General features: G+C 36.5%; 1 protein-coding gene across 1 annotated transcript in view; it reads right to left on the reverse strand.

Moving 5' to 3' along the window:
• Window positions 1-23,797, reverse strand: part of IFIH1 (interferon induced with helicase C domain 1) — a 96,369-nt gene that overhangs the window by 10,291 nt on the left and 62,281 nt on the right. The window contains exons 7-12 of the mRNA XM_006866991.1: window positions 22,345-22,562; window positions 20,425-20,541; window positions 18,238-18,361; window positions 16,489-16,767; window positions 15,864-16,123; window positions 10,428-10,577 (exon numbers count right to left, since the gene is read on the reverse strand). Coding sequence (XP_006867053.1) covers window positions 10,428-10,577; window positions 15,864-16,123; window positions 16,489-16,767; window positions 18,238-18,361; window positions 20,425-20,541; window positions 22,345-22,562 — 1,148 coding nt within the window. The remainder of the gene's footprint in view (window positions 1-10,427; window positions 10,578-15,863; window positions 16,124-16,488; window positions 16,768-18,237; window positions 18,362-20,424; window positions 20,542-22,344; window positions 22,563-23,797) is intronic.

The raw sequence follows: 23,797 nt of genomic DNA on the forward strand, positions 1-23,797 counted from the left end.
AAGAATTGATGTTTTGAGTTATGGTGTTGGAGGAGAATATTGAATTTTGGCCATGGGTTGCCAAAAAAAAAAAACAGATCTGTGTTGGAAGAAGTACAGCCAGAGTGTTCCATGATAGCCAAACTTCATCTCTCATACTTTGGACATACTGTCAGTAGGGATCAGTCACTGGAGAAGGATACCATGTTTGATAAGGTAGAGGGTCAGATAAAAAGAGGAAGACTCCCAACGAGATGGATTGGCAAAGTGGCAGCATCAATGGCCTCAAGCATGACAACAATTGTGAGGGTGACCCAGGACCAGGTAGTAGTTAATTCTGTTAAGCATAGAGTTGCTATGAGTTGGTACCAACTCAATGGCACCTAACAACAACAACAACATTAAAAACCAACCACCAGCTTTGTTCTCATTGCAGAGAGACTGAAAGCCTACCTCTTCAAAAGAGGAATCAAAAGTGAATATCCATTAATAACACTCTTATTCAGTATTGCCCTGCAAGTTCTAGTCAGAGCAATTAAGACAAGAAAGGGAACTAAAGGGTATCCAAATTGGTAAAGAAGAAGTAAAATTATTCCTGTTCATAGAAAATTCCAAGGATTCCTCATTAAAGTAACAGGAACTAATAGACAGATTAGTGCAAAGTGACAGGACACAAGATCAACATACAAAAATAATCTGGATTACTCTACATAATAAGAGAACTCAGAAAAGCAAGTCAAAAAAACAATTCAATTTATAATAGCTGCCACAAAGATAAGATACCTAGAAATAAATCTAACCATAGGACGTAAAAGATTTATTCAAAGAAAACCACAAAACACTATTGGAAGGAACAAAAAAAGGCATACACAAATGGAAAAATATACAATGCTCATGGATTGGAAGACTTGTTGCTGTTATTGTTGTTCGGTGCCATCACGTCCTTTCCAATTTATAGCGACCCTGTGCACAGCAGCACAAAACACAGCCCAGTCCTGTACCATATTCACAATTGTTAGAACTTAACATTGTCAAAATGTCAATACTTCCCAAAAGGATGTATAGAGAATGCACTCATGATCCATCCTTTTTATTGTTTTGAGTGAAGGTTTACAGAGCAGATCATCAGTAACATTCAACAAATCATCTCTATGATTGCAATCCCTTTATGTAATATCACTGACCCCACTTCCACCTTGTGTTTTGTTTCCATTCCTTCTTCTTTCTCAGCTTTTCGAATTTTATCCTTGCGTAAAGGCTGCCCTTTGATCTCAAATGGTTGAGCATTCTATGATGTGCATACTTTACTAGCGTTGTTTTCTCCTCTATATACCTATCTCTATTGCTTGCATAAAAATTGAGCCACGGGTGTTAGTTCAGTTCCGTATCTGAAGAATGACCAAGGGCCATAGTCTCAGGTTCTGCCAGTTTCTATCTGACCAGAAAGCCTGGTCTTTTTTATGATTTTGCATTTTGTTCCATATTTTCTCCCACTTCATCCACTTTTTTTCATATTTTCTCCCACTTCTAATATGATCTATTTCAGAGCATCAACTACATTTTTAAACAGAATGGAAAATAACTAATCTCCAACTTTATATGAAAAGGAAAGTGACACCAAACAGCTAAAGCATTATTGAAGCAGAACAAGGCAGGAGAACACTTCCCAGTTTCAGAATTTATTATACAGTTGTGCTTGTCAAAATATCTTTGTACTGGTACAAAAACAGATACATAACCTAATAGAATAGACTTGAAGAACCAAAAGTAAATTCATCCAATTATAGATAGCTGATCTTCCAGAAAAGTTAAAGTCCATTCAATGGGGAAGAGATAGTCTCATTAACATATGGTGCTCTCAAAACTGGATATCCTTATGCAGAAAAATGAAATAGGATCCATATGTCACATATTAAATGTTAACCCAAAACCTACACGGTTTCTGGAAGATAACACAGCGACAAAATAGAGGTCCTAATTTATGGTGCAAATACACTATCAAATTTAGATAAAAATGGGCAAATAACAGAAGATAAACTACATAACTGAATCTTTAAAATGTTAAATACTATCTTCAAAAATTCAATCAATGAGTTGAAACATAGGTGTGTATGATTTGTTGAATGTAAATTCATGATCTGTTATGCAAACCTCCATCCAGTTCACAATAACAAAAAAGTTAAGAAAAAAAAACACCACTTTTCCAAAACAGTACAAAGAGAACATATAAACTGGGAAAATATTTTGGCAATGATATGTCTGATAAATGTTCACTCTCTAAAATATATAGACAACTTCAACAACTCAACAACAAAATGGCACACAATACAATAAAAAAATAAGTGAAGTATATGAATAGACACTTTAGGCAGCTAACAAACACTGAAGAGATACACATGATCATTAATCATTGAAAACCAAACCTTCTAATGTCAAGTCAATTCTGACTTACAGTCATCCCATAGGACAAAATAGAAATGTCCCCAAAGGGTTTCCAAGGCTGTAAATCTTTATGGAAATAAACTATCGCAGCTGATAAATAAACCTACCAACTCTTTTGATTAGCAGTTGAGCACTTTCAACACTGAGACATGTGTGCTCCTTCATTAGCCATTGTTGTTGTTGCTAAGTGCCAATATGTTGGTTCCAACTTGTAGCAACCCTATATAGTGTTTCCAAAGTTGTAAATCTTTGTAGGAGTAGAAAGACTCATCTTTATCTCTCATAGTGGCTGGTCAACTCCAACAGTTGGTCTTGGGGTTTGCAGTCCAGTGCTTAGCCTACAGAGCCACCTCAAGAGCCAATGTTGCTGTTGTTATTGTTGTTAAGTGTTGTGGAGTCAGTTTAGACTCATAATGACCCTGCATAGGATTGCCAAGGACCAGCTGGTGAATTTGAACGCTGACCTTTCTGTTCAAAACAACTTTGAGGTTCGAGTGTTTATCCTATGGTGCCACAAGACAGATGCCAATCAAAACTACAATGAGATAACATCTTATTCCCTTAAAAAATGGCACTGATCAAGAAACAGACAACAACAAATGCTGGTAAAGTTGTGGGGAGATTGGAACTCCTTTTATACACTGTTGATGGGAATATAAAATAGTGCAATCACTATGGAAAACAGTATGATGCTTTCTCAAAAAATTAGCAATAGAAATACCTTACGATTCAGCAATGGGACTCCTATATATAATCCTACAGATATAAGAGCAGTGACACGAACAGATATGATTGAAACAACCTAAGTGAATGGAAAAACAAATTGTGGTGATACATACAGTAGAATACTACAAAACAATTAAGAATGATGAGTCCGAGGAACATTTTATAACATGGATGCATCTAGAGAACATTATGATGACTAAAATAAGTTAATCACAAAAGTATAAATATGGTGTGATACCACTTTCATAAAAAGTCAAGAATAACCTTCTAGGGTGAGTAGTTTCTGGGACCTTGAAAGCTCATAAGCAAATGTCTAAGATTCAGCCATTGGTTTCTCCACGTGCAAGAGAAAGATGAGTGATGAGAACTGAAGAGGCTTGGAATCAATTCACTCCGTAGACTAACAGAACATGTGAACATCAGTCTCCACGACTCTGAGACCAGAAGAACTAGATGGTACCAGCTACCACTACCAACTGCCTTGAGAGTGATCACATTAGATGGTCCCAGATAAAGTGGGAGAAAATGTGGAACAAAACTTTAAGTTATTTTTTGAAAAAAGATAGGGTTTATTGGTCAAAAAGTAACTGAAGGAACCTAAGACTATGGTTCTCGAGCACACTTCAGGTCTGGAAAGGAACTCACCCTTGTGGCCAAATTTTCAGCCCAGCAGTTGATAGACTTATATTGGGGGACAACAACACTAGCAAGGTATGCTCACCATGGAATTGTCATTCAAAATCAAAAGGGCAACATATGCCTAAGGACAAAGTTGAGACGGGATAGGAAGGTGGGTGGATTGCAAATAGGAACCACAGAAAGGAAGTGGGACAGCTATTGTTGCATGGAGGGGATTATAATCACTGAGATGAAACAAAGTGTATGATTTGTTGAATGAAAAGCTGATGATCTTGTATGTAAATCTTTACTCAATTCATAATAAAAAGTTAAAAAAGAAGTCAAGAATAGGTATACATTCAGAAAACATCGTTCTTTGATATTTACCAGGAATGGGAGGAGGTAGAGGGGTGAATTATGTACTAGATATTTGACTCACGAGATAGGAAAGGTAATACACAATATGGGAGAATTTAACACAAAGGGACCAAGGTAAATAAGACACTGAGAGGTATGCAAAAATAACAATGACCACAATAAATGCAATAACATACAATTTGGCAGTGTTGTTAAGTGTCGTCAAGTCAATTCTGACTCACAGAGATCTGAATACGGTTTCTGAAGTTGTTCATTTTTGTGGGAGCAGAAAGCCTCATCTTTTTACTGTGGAAAGGCTGGTGGGTTTGAACTGCCAACCTTGTTATTCCCAATTTTTCAATAAAAAAAAAAAAAAAAAAAAAAAAAGGCAAAAATTATGTGAGGGGATAATAGATAAATATGCTATATGGGTATGTGAAGGCATATGAGAATACATGAACCTGAATATATATGTATGATATGAGTATATATATTTAAGGGGGCTTCAAAAAGTTCGTAGAAAAATTCCATTATCTTTTCATTATATATTTCCACAAACTATCTGAATCCCCTCATACCTGTTTGTATATGCTGCATATAATATTAATATATACATTAAAACAGCTAGGAGGCACAGTTATGAATACACACTGGACATATTCCAAAATTCATGAGATCAATGTACAGAGATTGAATTCTCAGGACTGTAGTCTTGTGAAACAACTTGGTCTAGTGGCAAAACATAGTTCATAAAGAGAATATTTTAAATCCTAGCTTGATAAGTAGCATCTTGGGTCTTAAAACCTTTTGAGTTGCCAACTAAGGGACAATTACTCGTTTCATCCCATTTGAAGCAAAGGAGAGTACAGGAAAACAACGACTCAAGGAATCAATTAGTCCACAAGAACTGAAAATCCAACAAACCACAGCCTCTTTTAATCTGAGACCAGAATTAAGATTGTGCCTTGCTAATACTACCAACTGCTCTGAATAACAACGTTCCAGTCACCACAGTACAATAAACTAACAAATGAATGTCTGTCATTTTGTTGTCGGGTATTGCTGTGTTTCTGTGACACTGGAAGCTATGCCACCGGTATTTTAAAAACAAGCAGGGGCATGCATGGCAGATAGGTTTCAGTTGAACTTCCAGAATAAGACAGACTAGGAAAAAGGAAAGGCAGAATACTTCTGAATGTTTAGACACTGAAAACCTCATTAATAGCAGTGGAGCACCGTCACCTTGCACCAGAATAATGACTATTGAAACATTATGAAATAGCACCAGAATACTGTCATATATTGTGCCAGAAGATGAGCCCCTCAGGTTGGAAGGAACTCAAAACATGACTAGGGAAGAGCGGCTTCCTAAAAGTAGAGTTGACAGTGATGACGTGAATGGAGTAAAGCTTTCAGGACCTTCATTTGCTGATGGGGTGCAACTCAAAATAAGGTGGAAACAGCTGTAAACATCTATTAATAATTAGAAGATGTAATGTATGAAGTATGAATCTAGGAAATTTGGTAGTTGTCAAAAATGAAATGGAACACATTAAGATCTATGTCCTAAGCATTAGTGAGCTGAATTGGACTTATATTGGCCATTTTGAAACCGACAATTATGGTTTACTATGACAGGAATAGAAAATTGAAGAGAATGTCAACGAATTCATCATCAAAACGAACATTTCAAGATCTATCTTGAGATATATTATTGTCGATAATAGGATAATATCTGTGTGCCTATACAGAAGATCAGTTAGTATTATTATTATTTACATTTATACACCAACCACTAATACCATGAAGATGAAATTGAAGAATTTTCGAACTGCAAGGTTGGTGGTTCAAGCTCACCAGCTGCTCCTTGGAAACCTATACAGGGTTGCTATGGGTCAGAGCCAACTCAACAGCACTTAACAACAACAACAACCAACTTCTTCAGTCTGAAACTGATCAAACAGGCAATCAGGGTGTACTAATAATTACTAGTTATTAGAATACAAAGGATGGAAACAGAGAGGAAGGATCAATAGTTAGAAAATATGACCTTGGTAATAGAAATTATGCTGGAGATCACATGACAGAATTTTGTGAGACCAATAAATTATTCATTACAAATAATTTTTTTTAACTGCATAATAGATTACTATATACATGAGCCTCACCCGATATAATACACTGAAATCAATTTGACAATATCTAGAGGAGGAGTCCTGGTTTAGCACTGCAGGATAAGCACTGGACCACAAGATTGGGTTGAAATGCAAGGTTGGTGGTTCAAAACTCACCAACCACTCCTCAGAAACCCTATACAGGGTCACTATGAGTCAGAACTGACTCAAGGGTTCTTACCAGCAACAAAAACATCTTTGGAAAGAGACAGTGGAAAATCTCCATATCATTAGTCAAAATAAAGGCAGGGGCAGACTGTAGAACAGAGCATCAATTACTCATATGCAACTTCTGACTGAAGCGGAAGAAAATTAAAACAGCTCAATGAAAGCCAAAATATGACCTTGAACATATCCCACCTGAATTTGGAGATCATCTCAAGAACAGATTGGATGCATTTGATGATAAGGACCAAAGACCAGGAGAGTTGTAGGATGATATCAAAAGCATCACACAGGAAAGCAAAAGGTCATTCAGAAGACAAGAAAGAAGGTAAGGACCAAAATGGATGTCAGAAGAGACTCTGAAACTTGCTCTTTAGTGAGTTGTTGTTGTTGTTAAGTGCCATTGAGTCGGTTCTGACCCATAGCGACCCTGTACAGGGTTTCCGAGGGTGAAAATCCTTACGGGAGTAGAAAGCCTCATCTTTCTCCCGCGGAGCGGCTAGTAGTTTCGAACCACTGACCTTAAGGTTCGCAGCCCGATTCGTAACCACTACGCTACCAGAGCTCCTTAGTGTAGAGATGCTAAAGTAAATGGAAAAGATGAGGAGGTAAAAGAACTCAACGGAAAATTTAAAAGGGAAGCTCAAGAAGATAAAGTCAAGTATTATAATGAAATATGCAAAGACTTAGAATCTCTTCTGACATTTTGGTCTTTTCGCTTTGTTTCCTGTCTTTTTAATGACCTTTGCTTTCTTATTGTATGACGTTATGGGAAGAACACACTCAAAATTTCACAAGTTGTAAGAACTGAAGAAAAAATTCAACCCTAGACTTGAAATATTGAAGGATTCTAAGGGTAAATGGACTCCACACATGTCACTGTAGGATCAGCAGTGTACTGCTAACCACAAGGTTGGCAGTTCAAGCCCACTAGCTGCTAAGGGTCACTATGAGTTGGAAATGCCTCGATGGCACTTAACAACAACAACATGGGTAAAGCACGAAAGCATCAAAAGAAGATGGAAGGAATACACAGAAGTCACTGTACCAAAAAGAAACGGTCAATGTTCAAACATTTCAAGAGGTAGCATATGATCAAGAGCTAATGGTACTGAAGGAAGAACTCCAAGGTACACTGAAAGTACTGGCAAAGAACAAGGCACCAGGAACTGATGGAATACAAATTGAAATTTTTCAACAAATGAATGCAGCACTGGAGGCACTCACTCATCTATGCCAAGAAATTTGGAAGATAGCTATGTGGTCAACTGATTGGAAAAGATCCATATTTTTGCTCATTCCAAAGAGAGATGACTCAACAGAATGTTCAAATCATTGGACAATATTAATATCACATGAAGATACAATTTTGCTAAAGCTAATTTAAAACAGCTGCAACAATACATCGACAAGGAACTGCCAGTGGTTCAAGCCAGATTCAGATGAGGATGTGGAGAGAGGGATATCACAGCTGAAGTCCGATGGATCTTGGCTAAAAGCAGAAAATACAAAAAATGCTTTATTGACAATACAAAGTCTTTCAACTGTATGAATCATGACAAGCTATGGATAACATTGCAAAGAATAGCATTCTAGAACACTTAGTTGTGCTCATGAGGAACCTGTACATAGATCAAGAGGCAGTCATTCGAACAAAACAAGGGGACACTGAATGATTTCAAATCAGGAAAGGTGTGCACCAGCATCGTATACTTTCACTATACTTATTCAATCTGCATGCTGAGCAAATAATCTGAGGAACTGGATTATATGAAGAAGAATATGGTATCAGGATTGGATGAAGACACATTAATAACCTGTGATATGCAGATGATACAAGCTTTATTGCTGAAAGTGAAGAGGGCTTAAAATACTGATGAAGATCAAAGACTACAGACTTCAAGACAGATAGTAAAAAATATAACAAAAATTGTCACCACTGGATTGAACTAGTCACAAACTTCATTTTGCTTGGCTCCACTATCAATACTCATGAAAGCAACAGTCCAGAAATCAAGTGACATATTGTATTAAGCAAATCTGCTGCAAATGACCTCTTTAAATCGCGTAAGAGCAAAGATGTCAGTCAGTTTAAGGACTAATGTGCACCTGATCCAAGCCATGTTAATTTGTTTCTCATATGCATGTGAAATTTGGGCAATAAATAAGGAAGACAGTAGAAGAATTGATGTGTTTGAATTATGGTGTTGGAGAAGAATATTAAAAGTATCATGTACTGCCAGAGGAACAAACAAATCTGTGTTGGAAGAAGTACAGTCAGAATGCTCCTTAGAAGCCAGGATGGTGAGACTTTGTCTTTCATCTTGGGACATATTATTAGTAGGGAACATTCCCTGGAGAAGGACATCAATATTGGTAAAGTGCAGGGTCAGCATAAAAGAGGAAGATGTCCAAGAAAACAGATTGGCAATGTGCCAACAGCAGTGGACTCACACGTACCAACGATTGTGGGGATGGTGCAGTATCACGCAGTGCTTCTGTTGTGCATAGGGTAGTTATGAATTGGAACTGACTCAATGTTATCTAACAACAATAGAGGCAACAAGCTCTGACTAGGGACACAATAGAATGTTCTGTTAGAATGGGAAACATATCAAAACATACTTTACAATTAAAAAACATTTTTACTAGACCGATAGAGACTGATAGAGACAGGAATAACCAACCCCCAAAGACTATCACCCTAAGACAACCTTTTAGTCTAGAACTGAAGCATGTCTGGAGGTCAACTTTTGAATGAATAATGGATTGGTCTACAAAGTAATCAATGACGCCAGTGAGTAGTGTGCTTTAAGCTATCAATTATGAAACCAAACACAATAAAATATTCTAAAAAGAAGAAAAGAAGTAACAGTGCTCCTTAAAGTTTGATCATGTTTCTTTGTCAGACATTTGTAAGTCATGATGGTTCATATTTCAAGTCCAGCTGGGGTTCACACAGAGACAACCTAGATATGAGGACGGGTCCTGGTGTAGTATTGCGGGACTATAGACACTATACTTGTAACTGCAAGGTTAGTGATTCAAATCAACCTACTCCTGGGAAACCTTATACAAAGACAACCTACATATGAGATGGAGTGCTGGCGTGGCATGGCACAGCTACCTGAAATGTTGGAGGTTCAAACCCATCAGCCACTCCTCAGAAACCCTACATATAGTCTCTATGAGTCAGAAATGTCTCGATGACACATAACAACAGAAGTACTTTTCCCTCTTTTAAACCAGTGTCATGTTCCTACAAAAAAAACAACAACAGTGAAATAATAACCAAAAATGTTTAAAAGAAAACAAACAAAAAACCCTGGTTGTCATATGAATTAAACAGTAATAAAAAAAAAAAGGTAATATTATACATTTTCACAATTACTCCTTTATCAAGAAAAAGGTATATATTTAAAACTAAAAACATGTCCTCTTTTGTACTTTGACTTAAAACAGGGATTTGAACCAGTTTGAACTGGTCCAGTCATGACTGATAGATTGGAACAGATCCAAGTTTGTAAAATGTGGGTGGACTGGAATAATGACTTGAATAATAACTGGAATAAATGATGGGTCAAAGCCCTGGAATGGGAGAATTGGATCAGGTGTCTGATCCAGGAGGCTGGACTACCGCCAGGCCTGTGTAGAGTAACACATATTCCAAGTGATAGATATAGTTGGCTGTTATATTTAAACTGGGCACCATTCTTTATGACTGCAGATCAAGAGATTTGCTTGTTTTCTAAAAGGGAGATTCAACTTCTAACAGGGTGTTGATCAGTGATTTTTCACATTCTGGTTCTCTAACAGTACATCACACTTTACAAATGCAGGTCCATTCTACTTTTAATTTGTCAGTCATGATTGAACTAGGAAGAGCAGGTTCTAAGCCCTGACTTGAAGTAAAGCAATTAAAATAAGAAAAGTAAAAATTAGCATATTACATATATCTTAATATACCTGGACCATGGCTATTTCATTTGTGACGAGACCATAGCGGATCACAATATTGCATTCTTTGATATCCAGACCTTCTTCTGCCACTGTGGTAGCTATAAGCAGATTTATTTTTCCAGTGCGAAATTTACTAATGACTTCTTTTTGTTCATTCTGTAGAAACATTTTAATAAATTAAATTTTGTGAGGCTAAACACATTAAAATTCTTCTAATTAGAGGAGATGAAATAATAAATTGCAACTGGTCAGTGTAAATCAAAGGATTAAATCATATGCGGATTTGCTGCCATCTGTTTTTGGCATTGAGTAAAGACACGATGGTGAGACAACATTTGATTTCCAATCTGGGATTATCACACAATAACAAAAATATTTCTATCTTCCAGTCTGGAGGTTGGAAGACCATTATTCATGCCAAGGAAATAAACTGATGAGCAACTGGGGAGGAAGAAAGGGAGGAGACACTTATATTTGGGGAGATGAGACAGCAATGACAAACTAAAATGGGCCTTTCTTTCCACTACATTAACTTCAGAATCTTTAATATTCAAAGGCAAAGCTGAAGTTATATTTTTACAGATTGCTGACTTTGAGTCAGAGAGAGAAAATGCACACAGTATAACACATTTGGTCATTTTAAAAGTCATTCAAGCATGAAACACATAGAATGTCCCTGAACGTACACAAGAGAAGCTGTTCACAAAACACTGGTTGCCTCTAGTGAGGAGAGCTGGAAGACTAGAGACAGTGGTACACCCTTGCAACTTACTAGTATTGAAGAAAACTTGAAAAAATGGTATTAATAAAAATAAAAGAATGAGTCATGAAATATGTCATTAAAACAATATTTCAATGAAAATATATGAATTCTGAAATTTTATGTAAACAGAGAAATTAAGATATGCACTCTGGCCCTTGTAGAGGAAGTACACTGTATTTTTATAACCACTCCCATCAAAGCTTTTGTTCCTGCCATCCTATTTCTGCCCCTGTCAGTTATGGTGTGGAGTCCTGGTGTGGGGCTGTGAGTTAATGCACTGGACTACAAAGTCGGTTTGAATCACAAGGTTGGTGGTTCGAGATCACCAGCCACTTCTCAGAAACCCTATACAGGGCTGTTATGAGTCAGAACTGATTCTACAGCACTTAACAACAACAGTCCTGGTGTGGTACTGTAGGATAAGCACAGGAATGCAAGGTCAGTTTGAACCACAAGGTCGGTGGTTTAAACTCACCAATTGCTCCTCGGAAACCCTATGTTGGGCCGCAGTGAGTCGGAATCAACTCCACAGCACTAAACAAGTCCTGATGTGTTACTGCAGAATAAGCAAAGGACTGCTAAACACAAGGCCAGAGGTTCAAACCCACCAGCTGTCCCTTGGAAACCCTTCTACAGGATCATTATGAGTCTAAACCCACTCGAGAGCACTTTACAACACATGAAACAAAACTAAACACACTACACCGACAACTGCTGCCCTTTTATTAGCAGCCTGAGTTCTTATGGACTCCTAACTGTTAGAGTAATCCTGTCAAAGGTGCCTCTGGAATCTTCCCTGGTAATCTCTCTCTTCTACCCTCACTTGCACTGAGAAAATTTGCATGGTCTTGGATTTTAGCAGATTTCAGCGCCTTAATTCACATAAGTAACTCTAATAATGAAAACTTCAGGCCCAGTGTTGAGCCCTCAAATCCTATCAATAATAGATGCCTTGTTGTTAAGTGCTGTCAAGTCGATTCCGACTCATAGAGACAATGTTTGGGTTTCAGAGAAGGAGCTGGTAGGTCTGAACCACGAAAGTTGTGGTTAGCCACATCAGGATTCCAAGTAGATGCCTAACTCCCATCGAATTTGTAAATACACTTCAGTTGACTAGGTGAGGCTATGGGGAATGAGGAAGGGACTGCTCTACAGCCTGCCAAGCAGCCCCCAAGTTGAAATGGATACAACACAGTTAGAAACTTGAAACATACTCTTTATCTGTACTGTACCTTTCTTCAAAGAGGATCTGAGGTCACCTACAACACTAAAGCTAATAGGACAGAAACTGAAAGAACCAAAAATATAAAGGGTGTAGATGTATGTATTACTTGTAAGGATTAACACAGTTGCTATGAGACTCAACTTCAATTTTACCTGTGAGCTTCCTGGAAGCTAGGGCAAAAGGGAAACATTATATAAATTAGTTCTCATCAAAAAGGAGAAAGCAAACTCATTATCCTAGGAAAATATTGCCTTCACTGGTACGAAATTTTCTAAAATGGAGTACTGAGTCATAGTGGGGAAATTCAAAAACTTTTTTTCACAAACAAATTAAATAGATTTAACTTGTCCCATCCAAGACCAGATTTAAAAAAAAAAAAAAAAATCATAATGTTAAAACCAAACCAACCAAACAAAATAATCCAGTTGCCATGGAGTTGATGCTGACTCATCAGTGTAATTTTTTTAAAGAGACAGAAGTAACATGATCGGAGTGGCAGCTAGTGGTCTAATTTGATTGCATTTTAAAATTTAGCAATCTTAAGAAGTTGAATATTCACTTAAGTTTTATTCATTTTTCAAGAAACTTTTATAGAGTTCCTACATAATAAGCCTTTTAAAGTGTTTGTTACTGTTACTAGGAGTTGAGATACAGCAGTAAAATCACAGAAGCCCCTGACCTCATGTAGTTTACTTTCCAGTGATGTGAAATAAGTAAGCAAGTATGTAATTTTCAGGTGACAGTAATTGTTAAGCTGAAAGGGAGACAGTGGCTGAGAGAGTAGCTCGTGTGCAAGTCTACAGAGGCTGGTCAGGGAATGTCTCTGTTAAGGTGACAGCTGAGCCGGATTCTGATAGAAATGAGGGGTTGAGGCTACAACAATAGTTGTTAGTTGCCTTTGTGTCCTTCTGATTTATGGCAATCCCATGTGTGAAGAGCAGAATTGTTTCAAGCACAACAAACCTTTCAGAAGCAGATCACCAGGCTTCTCTTCTGAGGTACCTCTGAGTGGGTTTGAACCTAGAGCCTTTCAACTGGTATTTTGATAATTTAATATGATATATATATTGTTGTTGTTAAGTGCCGTGGAGTCAGTTCTGATTCATAGCGACCGTGTACAGGGTTTCCGAGGCTGTAAATCTTTACGGGAGCAGAAAGCTTCTTCTTTCTTCCGCAGAACAGCTGGTAGTTTTGAATTGCTGACCGTGAGATTAGCAGCCCGATTCATAACCACTACACTACCAGAGCTCCTTATGTATATACTCATACCAAATTCACTGCTATCTCGTGAATTTTTACTCAGTGAGGATATCCTATACATGGTTTCTGAGGCTTAGATTTTTATGGGAGCAGAAAGCCTCATCTTTCTTCCAAGGTGTGTTTGAACAGATGACCTTGTAGTTAGCAGTCCAACACATATCCTACAGTGCCAACAGGGCTCCTTTACACTAATATATATATATATATTTATATTTATATAATCTGGTATGGCACTGCGGGTTAATGTGCTAGACTTAGATTGCAAGGTTGGTTTAAACCAAAAGGTGGGTGGTTCAAGCTCACCAGTCACTCCCAGGAAATGCTATACAGGGTCACTATTAGTCGGAACTGACTCCATGGCACTTAACAACAACAACCTTATATGCCTTTATGAGGATCTCTGGTTTAAACCCTCCAGCTGCTCTGTGAGAGAAAGAAGTGACAGTCTGCTTCCATAAAGACTGCAGTTTTGAAAACCGCTATGGGGCAGCTCTACTGTGTCTTACAGGGTGGCTGTGAGTCACAACTGATTTGGCAGTAGTGGGTATGTATGCCTTTATCCATGAAGAACGGGATAAAGCATGCTCTGCCTTTCTCTCTAGTTCAGCCTGTGATTTGAAATGAAGACACAGGCAAATAATAACAAAAAGTATTCTATCTCGTAAATTCTAAGATGCATATTTTTTTTCACATTTTCACCATTCTTGATATTGAAATGCATCTTGTAATCTGCAGGGTTTTAGAACAAATGAAATACAGATTTAGATGACCTTATGGGGACATGGGAATGTTGGTTTGAATGATGCTGATCATAATCGAAACCAAGTGTTCCTTTGTCAAGCAAGACTTTGGGTCATAATGACATTAGACTTCTGAAGAATATTTACTCAGACAAGCCATCAGTGTGCCACTCATGCCGCAGTGTCTACAAGTATCTTTTTCTCTCAAAAGTGGTTTTGTTGGTGTTGTTATTTTTACAATACACAATAAGCAGTATCATCACACAGGTGGGGAGAACCTTGAAAATAATACTTTCCATAATCCTAAATAACTACCATATCAGATGTTTTCACTTTTCCAAGTCATTTATAGGTATTATTCTATGAAAGCATATTTTATATAACTGATCGTAATGCGAATCTCTGGGAGGTGCAAATGGCTAAGTACTCAACGACCAGCTGAAAAGTTAACCATGGGAACCCACCCAGAGGCACCTCTTAATACAGGCCTGAAAATCTGCTTCTGAAATGTTATAACCTTGACAACCGTATGGGGTATCTCTACCCTACACATATGGGAATCCATTGGATGGAAACTAACAACACCATTACAAAGTACAGAGATTTGGGGGAGGTGATTCTATTTTCCACTTGATAAATATTTCTGTATTTTGTTACTAACATGTCAATTTTTTATGCAAGAGAAAATTTTAAATTGCAAGAGAAATTTAGAAAGTTCATCCAAATATGTTAATAAATAATATAAATAACTCCTGAGTCAATTCATGGAATGCTGGCATAGTTCTGTAGTATAAGCACTGGACTGCTAGCCACAAGTCACCCGTTCAAACCTACCAATATTTTTCAGAAACCCTATATAGAATCACTATGAGTTGTAGCCAAATCAATAGGAATCTCCAAACAACAACAATAGCTCAATGCAAAGCATATCAAACATGAGAGTATTATTAAATGTAAATTTTATCTCAAGAATGAGCATTTTATTACTTGTAGAGTGGTTAGGGAATTGACAAAGCTGACTGATAAAGAGTAATAATCTGTCAATTTGTCATACTGTGGTGGTTTGCATGTTGCTAATATGCTTGAATCTATGTCACCAATATTTCAAATGGCAGAGAGGTTTCAGTAGAACTTCCAGACTAAGACAGAGTAAAACCAAAGACCTGGCAAACTGCTCCTGAAAATTAGCCAATGAAAACTTGATGGCTTATCACAGCTTACTTACTATCAGTGTAGTGCTAGAATCTGAGTCCATTAGGTTGGAAGGCACTCAAAATTATGACTGGGGAAGAGCTGCCTCAACAATGGGCTTAAACACCAACAACTGTGACCATGACATGGGACTGAGCAACACTGTACTCTGTTGTACATAATAAGGTTACCAAGAGTTGCAGCCAGCTCAATGGCAACTAAAAACAACAGCACAACAAACAAGTTCAAAACGATGTTTATACCTGTGTCATGGGCTTGAACTCGCTACTGTGTCCAGCTCCAATCAGATGGTGGGCTTTGACTCCTACTTCTGCAAATTTTTCATTTTCAGTAAGCCACTGGGAAAGAGCAAATGCACTTTGTCTTGTTTTTGTAAAAATGATTCCCCGTGATGATCCCTCCGTCTTAGTAAACTGTTCCATTATGGTGTTTCTTAATCTTATCAATTTTTCGTTTTCATATTTTGGGTTTTCAGTCAGTTTTTTCAGGTTTCTCCTGTTTTCTTTAAGAAATTATTAGTCAAAATTAGAAAAATATACAAATAATTAGACTAGGAGATGTATTTAATGTTGCAATGAAATCTTCTCAACTAAATTTAACCTTGTGCTATTATTTAATAAACCATGCTGGTTTAATAAATAAATTTACCACCATCATATTGACAATCAAATTGTGTGACCAAAGTGTGACCATATAACTAATACCTAATCTGGTCACATCAGCTTAATTAGGAGCAATGTGAATGAAATTTCTGCTTTTAAAAGGGTATTTTAATAGAGCCTTTGAGAAGCTTATAAGAAGCAGTAAGTTCATGCCATAGTTTATAGGTTAAAGAGACCATTAGATAAAAATTATATTGATTCTTACCAAAAAATAAATTAAAGAGATATCTATCTGTTTCATCCAACTTAAAAGACTTCTTTTGATCATCCTCATTTTTGTCACCATCATCATCATCACTGTACCCAGTTCCATCACTCTCATCTTCTAAGACTGCAAGCTTCTTTTCTTTCTCCTCTTTGTAGAAAGTTTCAAGGTGATTGTATGCATCAATCATTCGGATTGTGTCATTAATTTGTAGGGCCTCATTGTACTTCCTCAAATGTTCTGCACAAACACGTTCTTTGCGATTTCCTTCTTTTGCAGCTATGAAAGAATATATATATATATAATGTATGGTGATGTAATGAGTATGAGCAGTATGCACATGGATATGTTTATGAAAAGAAGAAACAGTAGCTGATTTTGACTTGTGGCAATCCCGAGCGTTCCAGAGTACAACAGTATATTGCATAGGGTTTTTTGGTTTTTTTAAAACTTTAAATGCATTTATTTTTTAGATAACTTACACGACATGCTTTCCCATGCCCCCTTTAAAAATGTACAGCTCCAAATAAATCAAATAAATCAAAAATAAATGAAAACCTCAAGATGCCATCAGTCCAATTTGTCCAAGTCCTAGTGTTGTGTGGATGAAAAGCAACAGCCAGTTATGATCACAGGTGACAGGTCCAAATAATTGTCAAATTTGTTAACAGTTCTCTGTTATGGTGCTGTAGGTCCAGCACTGGACTGTGAACCAAAAGGTCAGCAGTGCAAACTTGGAAACAGTACTCCTTGGAAACCCTATACAGGGTCACTATGAGTGAACCAATTCAACAACACTTAACAACAACAACAGCAATCCATCCTTAAAGAAAATCATATACGAGGTCACACCACCTTCATGGTAGTCCAGTAGAGCAATATTCATGTTTGAACCAATAGTAAGTAATTGTTATCATGACTAATTGTGACTGTCACAATTGTAAAGATAGAAGTTATGTAACAAAAACAGGGGAGTAGTTAATTTTAAAGCCCAGAAACAGAGAACCCTAGGACCTTATCCCAGAAGTAGCGACACCAGAGATGGAGGCAGAGATGAGGACATGGAGAGAGGGAGTAGCTGAGGACTCTAGATTCAGGAAAAGAGAGGGACTGAGAGCTGGTGGCCAGGAGGCAGACTTGTAGAATGTGCCATTTGGTGGTGTAAATTATTATATATGTGTGAGTATTTTTTTGTTGTTGTTGTTTTTTAAAGAGCTAAAATGAATAGAGAGAAATACTGTTAACTGAGGGTACATGGAGGGGATTGTAATCACTGTAGTAACAAGGTGTATGATTTGTTGACTGTGAAGCTGATGATCTGCCCTATTAACTTTCACTCAACTCACACTAAAAACTTAAAAAAAAAAAAAAAAAAAAAAGTACTGTACGGCAACATGTCCAACTCCGAGATTTGCTGTTTGAACTCTGCATCAGCAAAAACATGCTGACTCAGAGGAATGACGAGAAAAAAAAAAAAACATATAATGGAAATTTGCCTTTGGAGACAGAACTGTTAATATTTATCTTAGCATTTTAAACATGCAATAAGCCAAAGAGTGAAGATAAGGAGAAATGGATGGATGGGTGCCCCTTTTCTCAGATAAGGAATTAGAGCATGTTTACCCTTGTTCTACTTAGAACACAGATATTCCATTTGCTTTCAATCTGCTTAGAAATATGTGTCATAGTCATCTGAAATCTTGGCACAAACATGGACTAAAATGAATGTTGAATCAAAATGCATATTACCTTTTTTTTCTACTTGAATGGTCCATTGTTCATAGGGTTGAGTTCCAAATTCTGGCATTGGATTCATTTGGCAAAAGGTTTGAATACTTGTCATTATTTCTAGAAGTTTCTCTTGAAATGGATTCTAAAAATAAATTACACATTTGTTTTTATATATTTATATTGTTACAGGAGAGTGTGGCGCTATAGGATAAGCACTGGACTGCTAACCACAAGGTAGGTGGTTCAAACCCACCAGCTGCTCCTAGTCAACCCTATGCAGGGTCACCATGAGTTGGAACCAACTCGTTGGCACTTAGCAACAATAACACTGTTACAGGAATAATATTATATTTTAAAAAAGAATCTTCAGGTTATACTATATTTTATATAGAGAAAGTAAAAACTTAACTTTAGATAACCTCTCTGCACACTTATTTTTGTCAGCTTCTCTTATACCTCCACCCTCAAGCCACACCCACACTAACACCATATATCCCTGCTGGAATGTCCAATTTAAACATTTGAAAAATAAAATTAATGAGGGATATAAACCTTGAATGTTAAAGGCAATTTGAAAAACATATTAATGTCATAATTATTTAGGAAGGACACACTCTAATTTATGAAACATTCTTCTTTGAAGAACTGGTTTCAGAGTTATTTCTACTAAAATAAAAAGCTGACAGGTGGAGTTCTGAACAAAGACAGATACAAAAGAGTACATAATATATGAATCCATTTATATAAAGTTCAAAATCAGTCCAATCTCATCTTTGATGCTAAAAGTAAAGGCAGTGGTTTCCTTTTGAGGTTGGTGAGGGGAAGAAGTCACCAGGGGTTTCTGGGGACTGGTAATGTTCTATTTCTTGACCTGGGCTTAGATAGGTGTTTACAGTTTATGAAAAGTCAATGATACTCATGATTTGGTATTGTTCTGCACATATGTTATATGTAAACAAAAGTTTTACTAGAAAATTAAGTAAATTAAAGAACAGGATGGACAAATTCTTTCTAAAAATAGTATCTTTAAAATGTTGGGGTTTGCTTTTCATGATTATGAATAGAAACCTATATTTAAACTGAAAGTAATGAAAAACTGAATAAGTAATATAAAATAGAAATGAATAAAATATATTCAAATGTGATAGTGTAATTAAAATAGACTATACAAGGGGCTTCAAAATGTTCATGGAAAAATATATTAAAAGGTAAAAATAAACCTTTTCCATGAACTCTTGTAAGCCCCTTGTACTCTCTTTCCAAATTTCAAAAATATTTATCTATGGAAGTTGGTTACTTATTGGGTTGTTGTTGTTAAGTGACATATGTCAGTTCCAACTCAGCGATTCTGTACAGGGTTTCCAAGGAGTGGCTGGTGAGTCTGAACCACCAGTCTTATAATTCAAATCAACCTTGAGATCCAGTGCTTTATTTTATAGGACTCCACTTAGTGCTTCATACATCCAATGTATTATCTAAAGCATGTACCTTATAACATTGAATCCTAGCATCCTTATGAGGTAGATTTCTATGATTAAAGTTAATATCCAGTAAATACAGCTAAAATTGATCATGCTTATAAATTTTTATAAAAGAAGTACAATGACAAAATGTACTAGTCATAATGTCCAAGTTGACTCTCAGCCAGTGTTTATACTCTGTGAAAATATTCATCGCAGAAGCACCATTGAAATAAATATTTCATTTCTTTACCATGTCAGTATTTTCCGTAGAAAGTAAATATGTACATATTCAAATTAGGTAGTATTCTCATTATCATTGCCAACTATAATCTGGTAGCAACAAAGTGTTTCTGGTTTTGGTAGTATGCTATGTCAGAAAAGCAATCTTGGAAATCACCAACAAAATTAAAAAGTTGAAAGGCATATAAAGCACTATGGTACCCTTGCTAGATTAGCTGTACCATCCTCACCAGCCTCTTTAACTCATACATAGTCAAACAATTACTGAGATACTGTATACTTCATATAAGTTATAAAACTAAAAATAATATGGGACAAATACATTACAGTGTTTTGTTGCCTAGTATCAATAGAAAAGAATGAAACTATAATTTTCTTGCTAAATATTTATAATGATATTCTTCCAGTGGTCAGTCAGCATAAAATAGCTTAAATCACCTTTCAGTTTAGTATAGCATCACCAAAAATATATATATATATATATATAATTTTAAGTACATACTTCTCTGCTGCTATCTGTAATTTCAAACTTCTTGCATGGCTCTTTTATTTGGTTTCTGAGTTCACCAAGGTTTTCTTGCACAGTTTTAATGGTAAATGCATCAAGATTGGCACATATCTAGAAAATAAGACAGTTTTCAATATTCAAATAATTACTTTTCCAGTTCAGTTGATTCAATACAGAGTTCGTTTTTATGTAAGAAAAATATAGCATTATTTGCTAAATATAATATTTTACCACTGCTTTACTGTGGATCTAGTCAAACACTGACATTTTTCATTACTAGGAAAGCTTCTAAATCAAATCAGTGGGGAGTTCCCAAAAGACAGGCATTTATTTATTTTCATTCCTAAAATTCTATTTTCCATCTATTAAGTCCAACATAGAAAGCATATAGCAACTTGCTGACAATGATGAGATAATATTCTTACAAGAGCATTTTATAATATGGCTATTATAAGATAACTATATTATTATTAGTCTTATTAAAGGTCACCTCGACATCACGGATCATATTCCCACCTTTTTCTACACATAAATAAGGCACTGCAAAACTGAAAGCAGCAAATGCCCATGTGGCTGGCTCTAGATTGAAGCTAGCCCTTAATCCTAGTAATAAATTTTACCCTGGAGCTAAATAATCCAACCATTGAATGTTGTGTTTATTCTACAGGATTGTTACCAAGTTCTACTTAAAGGAGGTGGTGTTATGCCATGGAATTGGTTCCAATTCAACAATCCTGTATAAGGTTTCCAGGGCTGCATCTCTTTATGGGAGCAGAAAGTCTCATCTTTCTCCCAAGGAGGAGCTGGTGTATTCAAACTGCTCACACAATGCATTGCGCTACCAGAGCTCTTTTCTTTAAAGGTTGCTGTTGTTAAGTGCGGTATAGTCAGTTCCGATCCGTAGTCAATTTAGGCACGACAGAACGAAGGTCCTGCGCCATCCTCACAACTGTTAAGCTTGAGCCCATTGCTGCTGCACTGTGCCAATTCATCTTGTTGAGGGTTTTCCTCTTTTTTGCTGACCCTGGTGTGACACTGTAAAATAAGCATTGCACTGCTAACCATGAGATTGGCAGTTCAAACACACCAGCTGCTCCTGGTAAACTCTGTACAGGGTTGCTATGAGTAAGAACCGACTCAACAGCACTTTAACAACAACTGGTGTGGCACTGTAGGATAAATGCTGGACTGCAAAGTCAGTTTGAACCACAAGGTCACAGGCTCAAACATACTAGTAGTTCCTTGGAAACCTTGTACAGGGTCTCTATAAGTAGGAAAGTCAACTCAGCAGCACTTAATAAACTTAAAGGTAGAGGCTTCAAATACAAATAGAGTTGCCTTGGTGTCATTTTCTCAGTTATTCTGAATACATTTAACACCTGAGAACAGCAGCAGTCTTTATTTGGTATTACCATTTTAGGGCAGCCAAGAAGTAATATATTCTAAAAATAAAAATCCTCATAGCTCCATTGTCCAGTAAGTTTGACTTACCCAGAGTCTGAAGATCTCTTAGAACATAAAAGACCAAGTAAAAACAATTTTCAATTTGAAACTCGTGGAATAACACATTATCATGTATGAAAACTAGAAACTCTCATAGTTCATGAATATTTCTATATCAAAAGGTCATTAAGTTTAACTATAAGAATAGATGCTGAAAAGAAGACATTTCACGTTTGTGATACTGTTCAATGTCATAGTTATTTATTAATGAATATTACGGTTTTGTAGAAGATTAAGGATATTTATTTTAGTTAGAGCAAACAGATATCATTTTATGATCGTAGGATACTTTCTTTCTGTGTAATCCATGACACTTAGATGGAGCTTTAATGAAAAACAAAAAAACCCCAAGAAGCCTGATATTTGTTTTAGGGCTAGTTTTATTGGTTATACATACAGTTATTGACTTACTTTTAAAATGTGTTCATTAGCTTTGGCTTGCTTTCTTGCTCCTCCAACTCCAGGTGAAGCCGTTAGTCCTAGTATCTGAGGTAGAGGGATCTCTTTTTTGTTTTCTTTCTGGAGTGCCTTGTTTTTCAACTTCTGTTTCAAATAACGTTGCATGATGTTATTATACACTGCTTCTTTGTTGGTGTGATGGCATTCATCGATGATGATGAGGGAAAAGTCTTAAAAGAAAATCCAATTGTTTTATTTGTCTATGACAGCAAGCTTTAGTAAAACAAGTACTTTTAACCTACTAAATTGAGCTGTAATGTTTTTTGCTTTTTTTAAAAAAATCTGGACACTGACACAACTGTCTGTCACTTTTCAAGAGAAAAATGTAACTATACTAGGAATTGGTACATACAGAAGTTCATGTATATTGTTGTTTTTGTTAAATGCTATTTAGTCAGTTCCAATTAATACCAATTTTATGTAGGGTTTCCGAGGAGTGACTTGTGGGTTTGAACCACTGACCTTGTAATAAGCAATCCAGTGCTTATCCTACAGCACCACACCAGGATCCCAACCATGAAAACTCACTGTTATATATCATTCTCATTTAATAGGTGAGTTTCAGAAATTTTATAGAGCCAAAAAGTGTTACAGAGTGGGCTTCAGACCCTGAATTACTTCCAAAAACTCTCTGATTATACTTTCGTTTTTAAATAAAATATTTAATTTTAAATTGGTATGCTTTAATTTCATCCTTGAAATAAAAGCTACACTATTTAGAAAGGAATAATCTGCCTTGTTTTAACACTGAATTTAGTTATTAAAGTTATTTTTGCTTCTTTTTCTTCCTCCTTCCTCCCTTATTTCCCCATTCCCCATAAAATCAAAAGAATATTATTTTTATTCTATAGAGAAGGTCTACTAAGATCTAATAGCATAAGCCAATAATTTTTCAGTACTTAGAAGCAAAAATTAAATGGGAAGTCCGTGGTGTGATTGATTTAATAATGGCAATCTTGTTGTTGTTAAGTGCAACTGAGTGAGTTCCAACTCATAATGACCCTGCATAGGGTTTCTGCATAGCAGTTGGTGGGTCTGAACTTTCGACATGTGGTTCAAAATCCAGGGCTGATCCTACAGTGCCACACCAGGAGTTTGGGGTTGCTAGTAGCCAGAGTCCACTCATTGGCCATTGCCATTGTTTTGTTGTTTGGTTTCTGTTGTTTATATAGAATAAAGTGTTATAATTATGGTGCTGTAGGCTAATGCGCTAGACCACAACATCAGTTTGAACAGCAAAGTCCACAGTTTAAGCTCACCAGCCGCTCTTTGAAAACCCTATACAGGATCACTATGAGTTGAAACTGACTCGACGGCACTTGACATCAACAATTAAAACTTTATTATCAACTTTTATGTTTGTTTGTCTTCCATAAGGAGTCCTGGTGGAGTGGCACTGTGGGCT

Source organism: Chrysochloris asiatica, unplaced genomic scaffold (genome assembly GCF_000296735.1).
Source record: "Chrysochloris asiatica unplaced genomic scaffold, ChrAsi1.0 scaffold00099, whole genome shotgun sequence".
NCBI lineage: Eukaryota > Metazoa > Chordata > Mammalia > Afrosoricida > Chrysochloridae > Chrysochloris > Chrysochloris asiatica.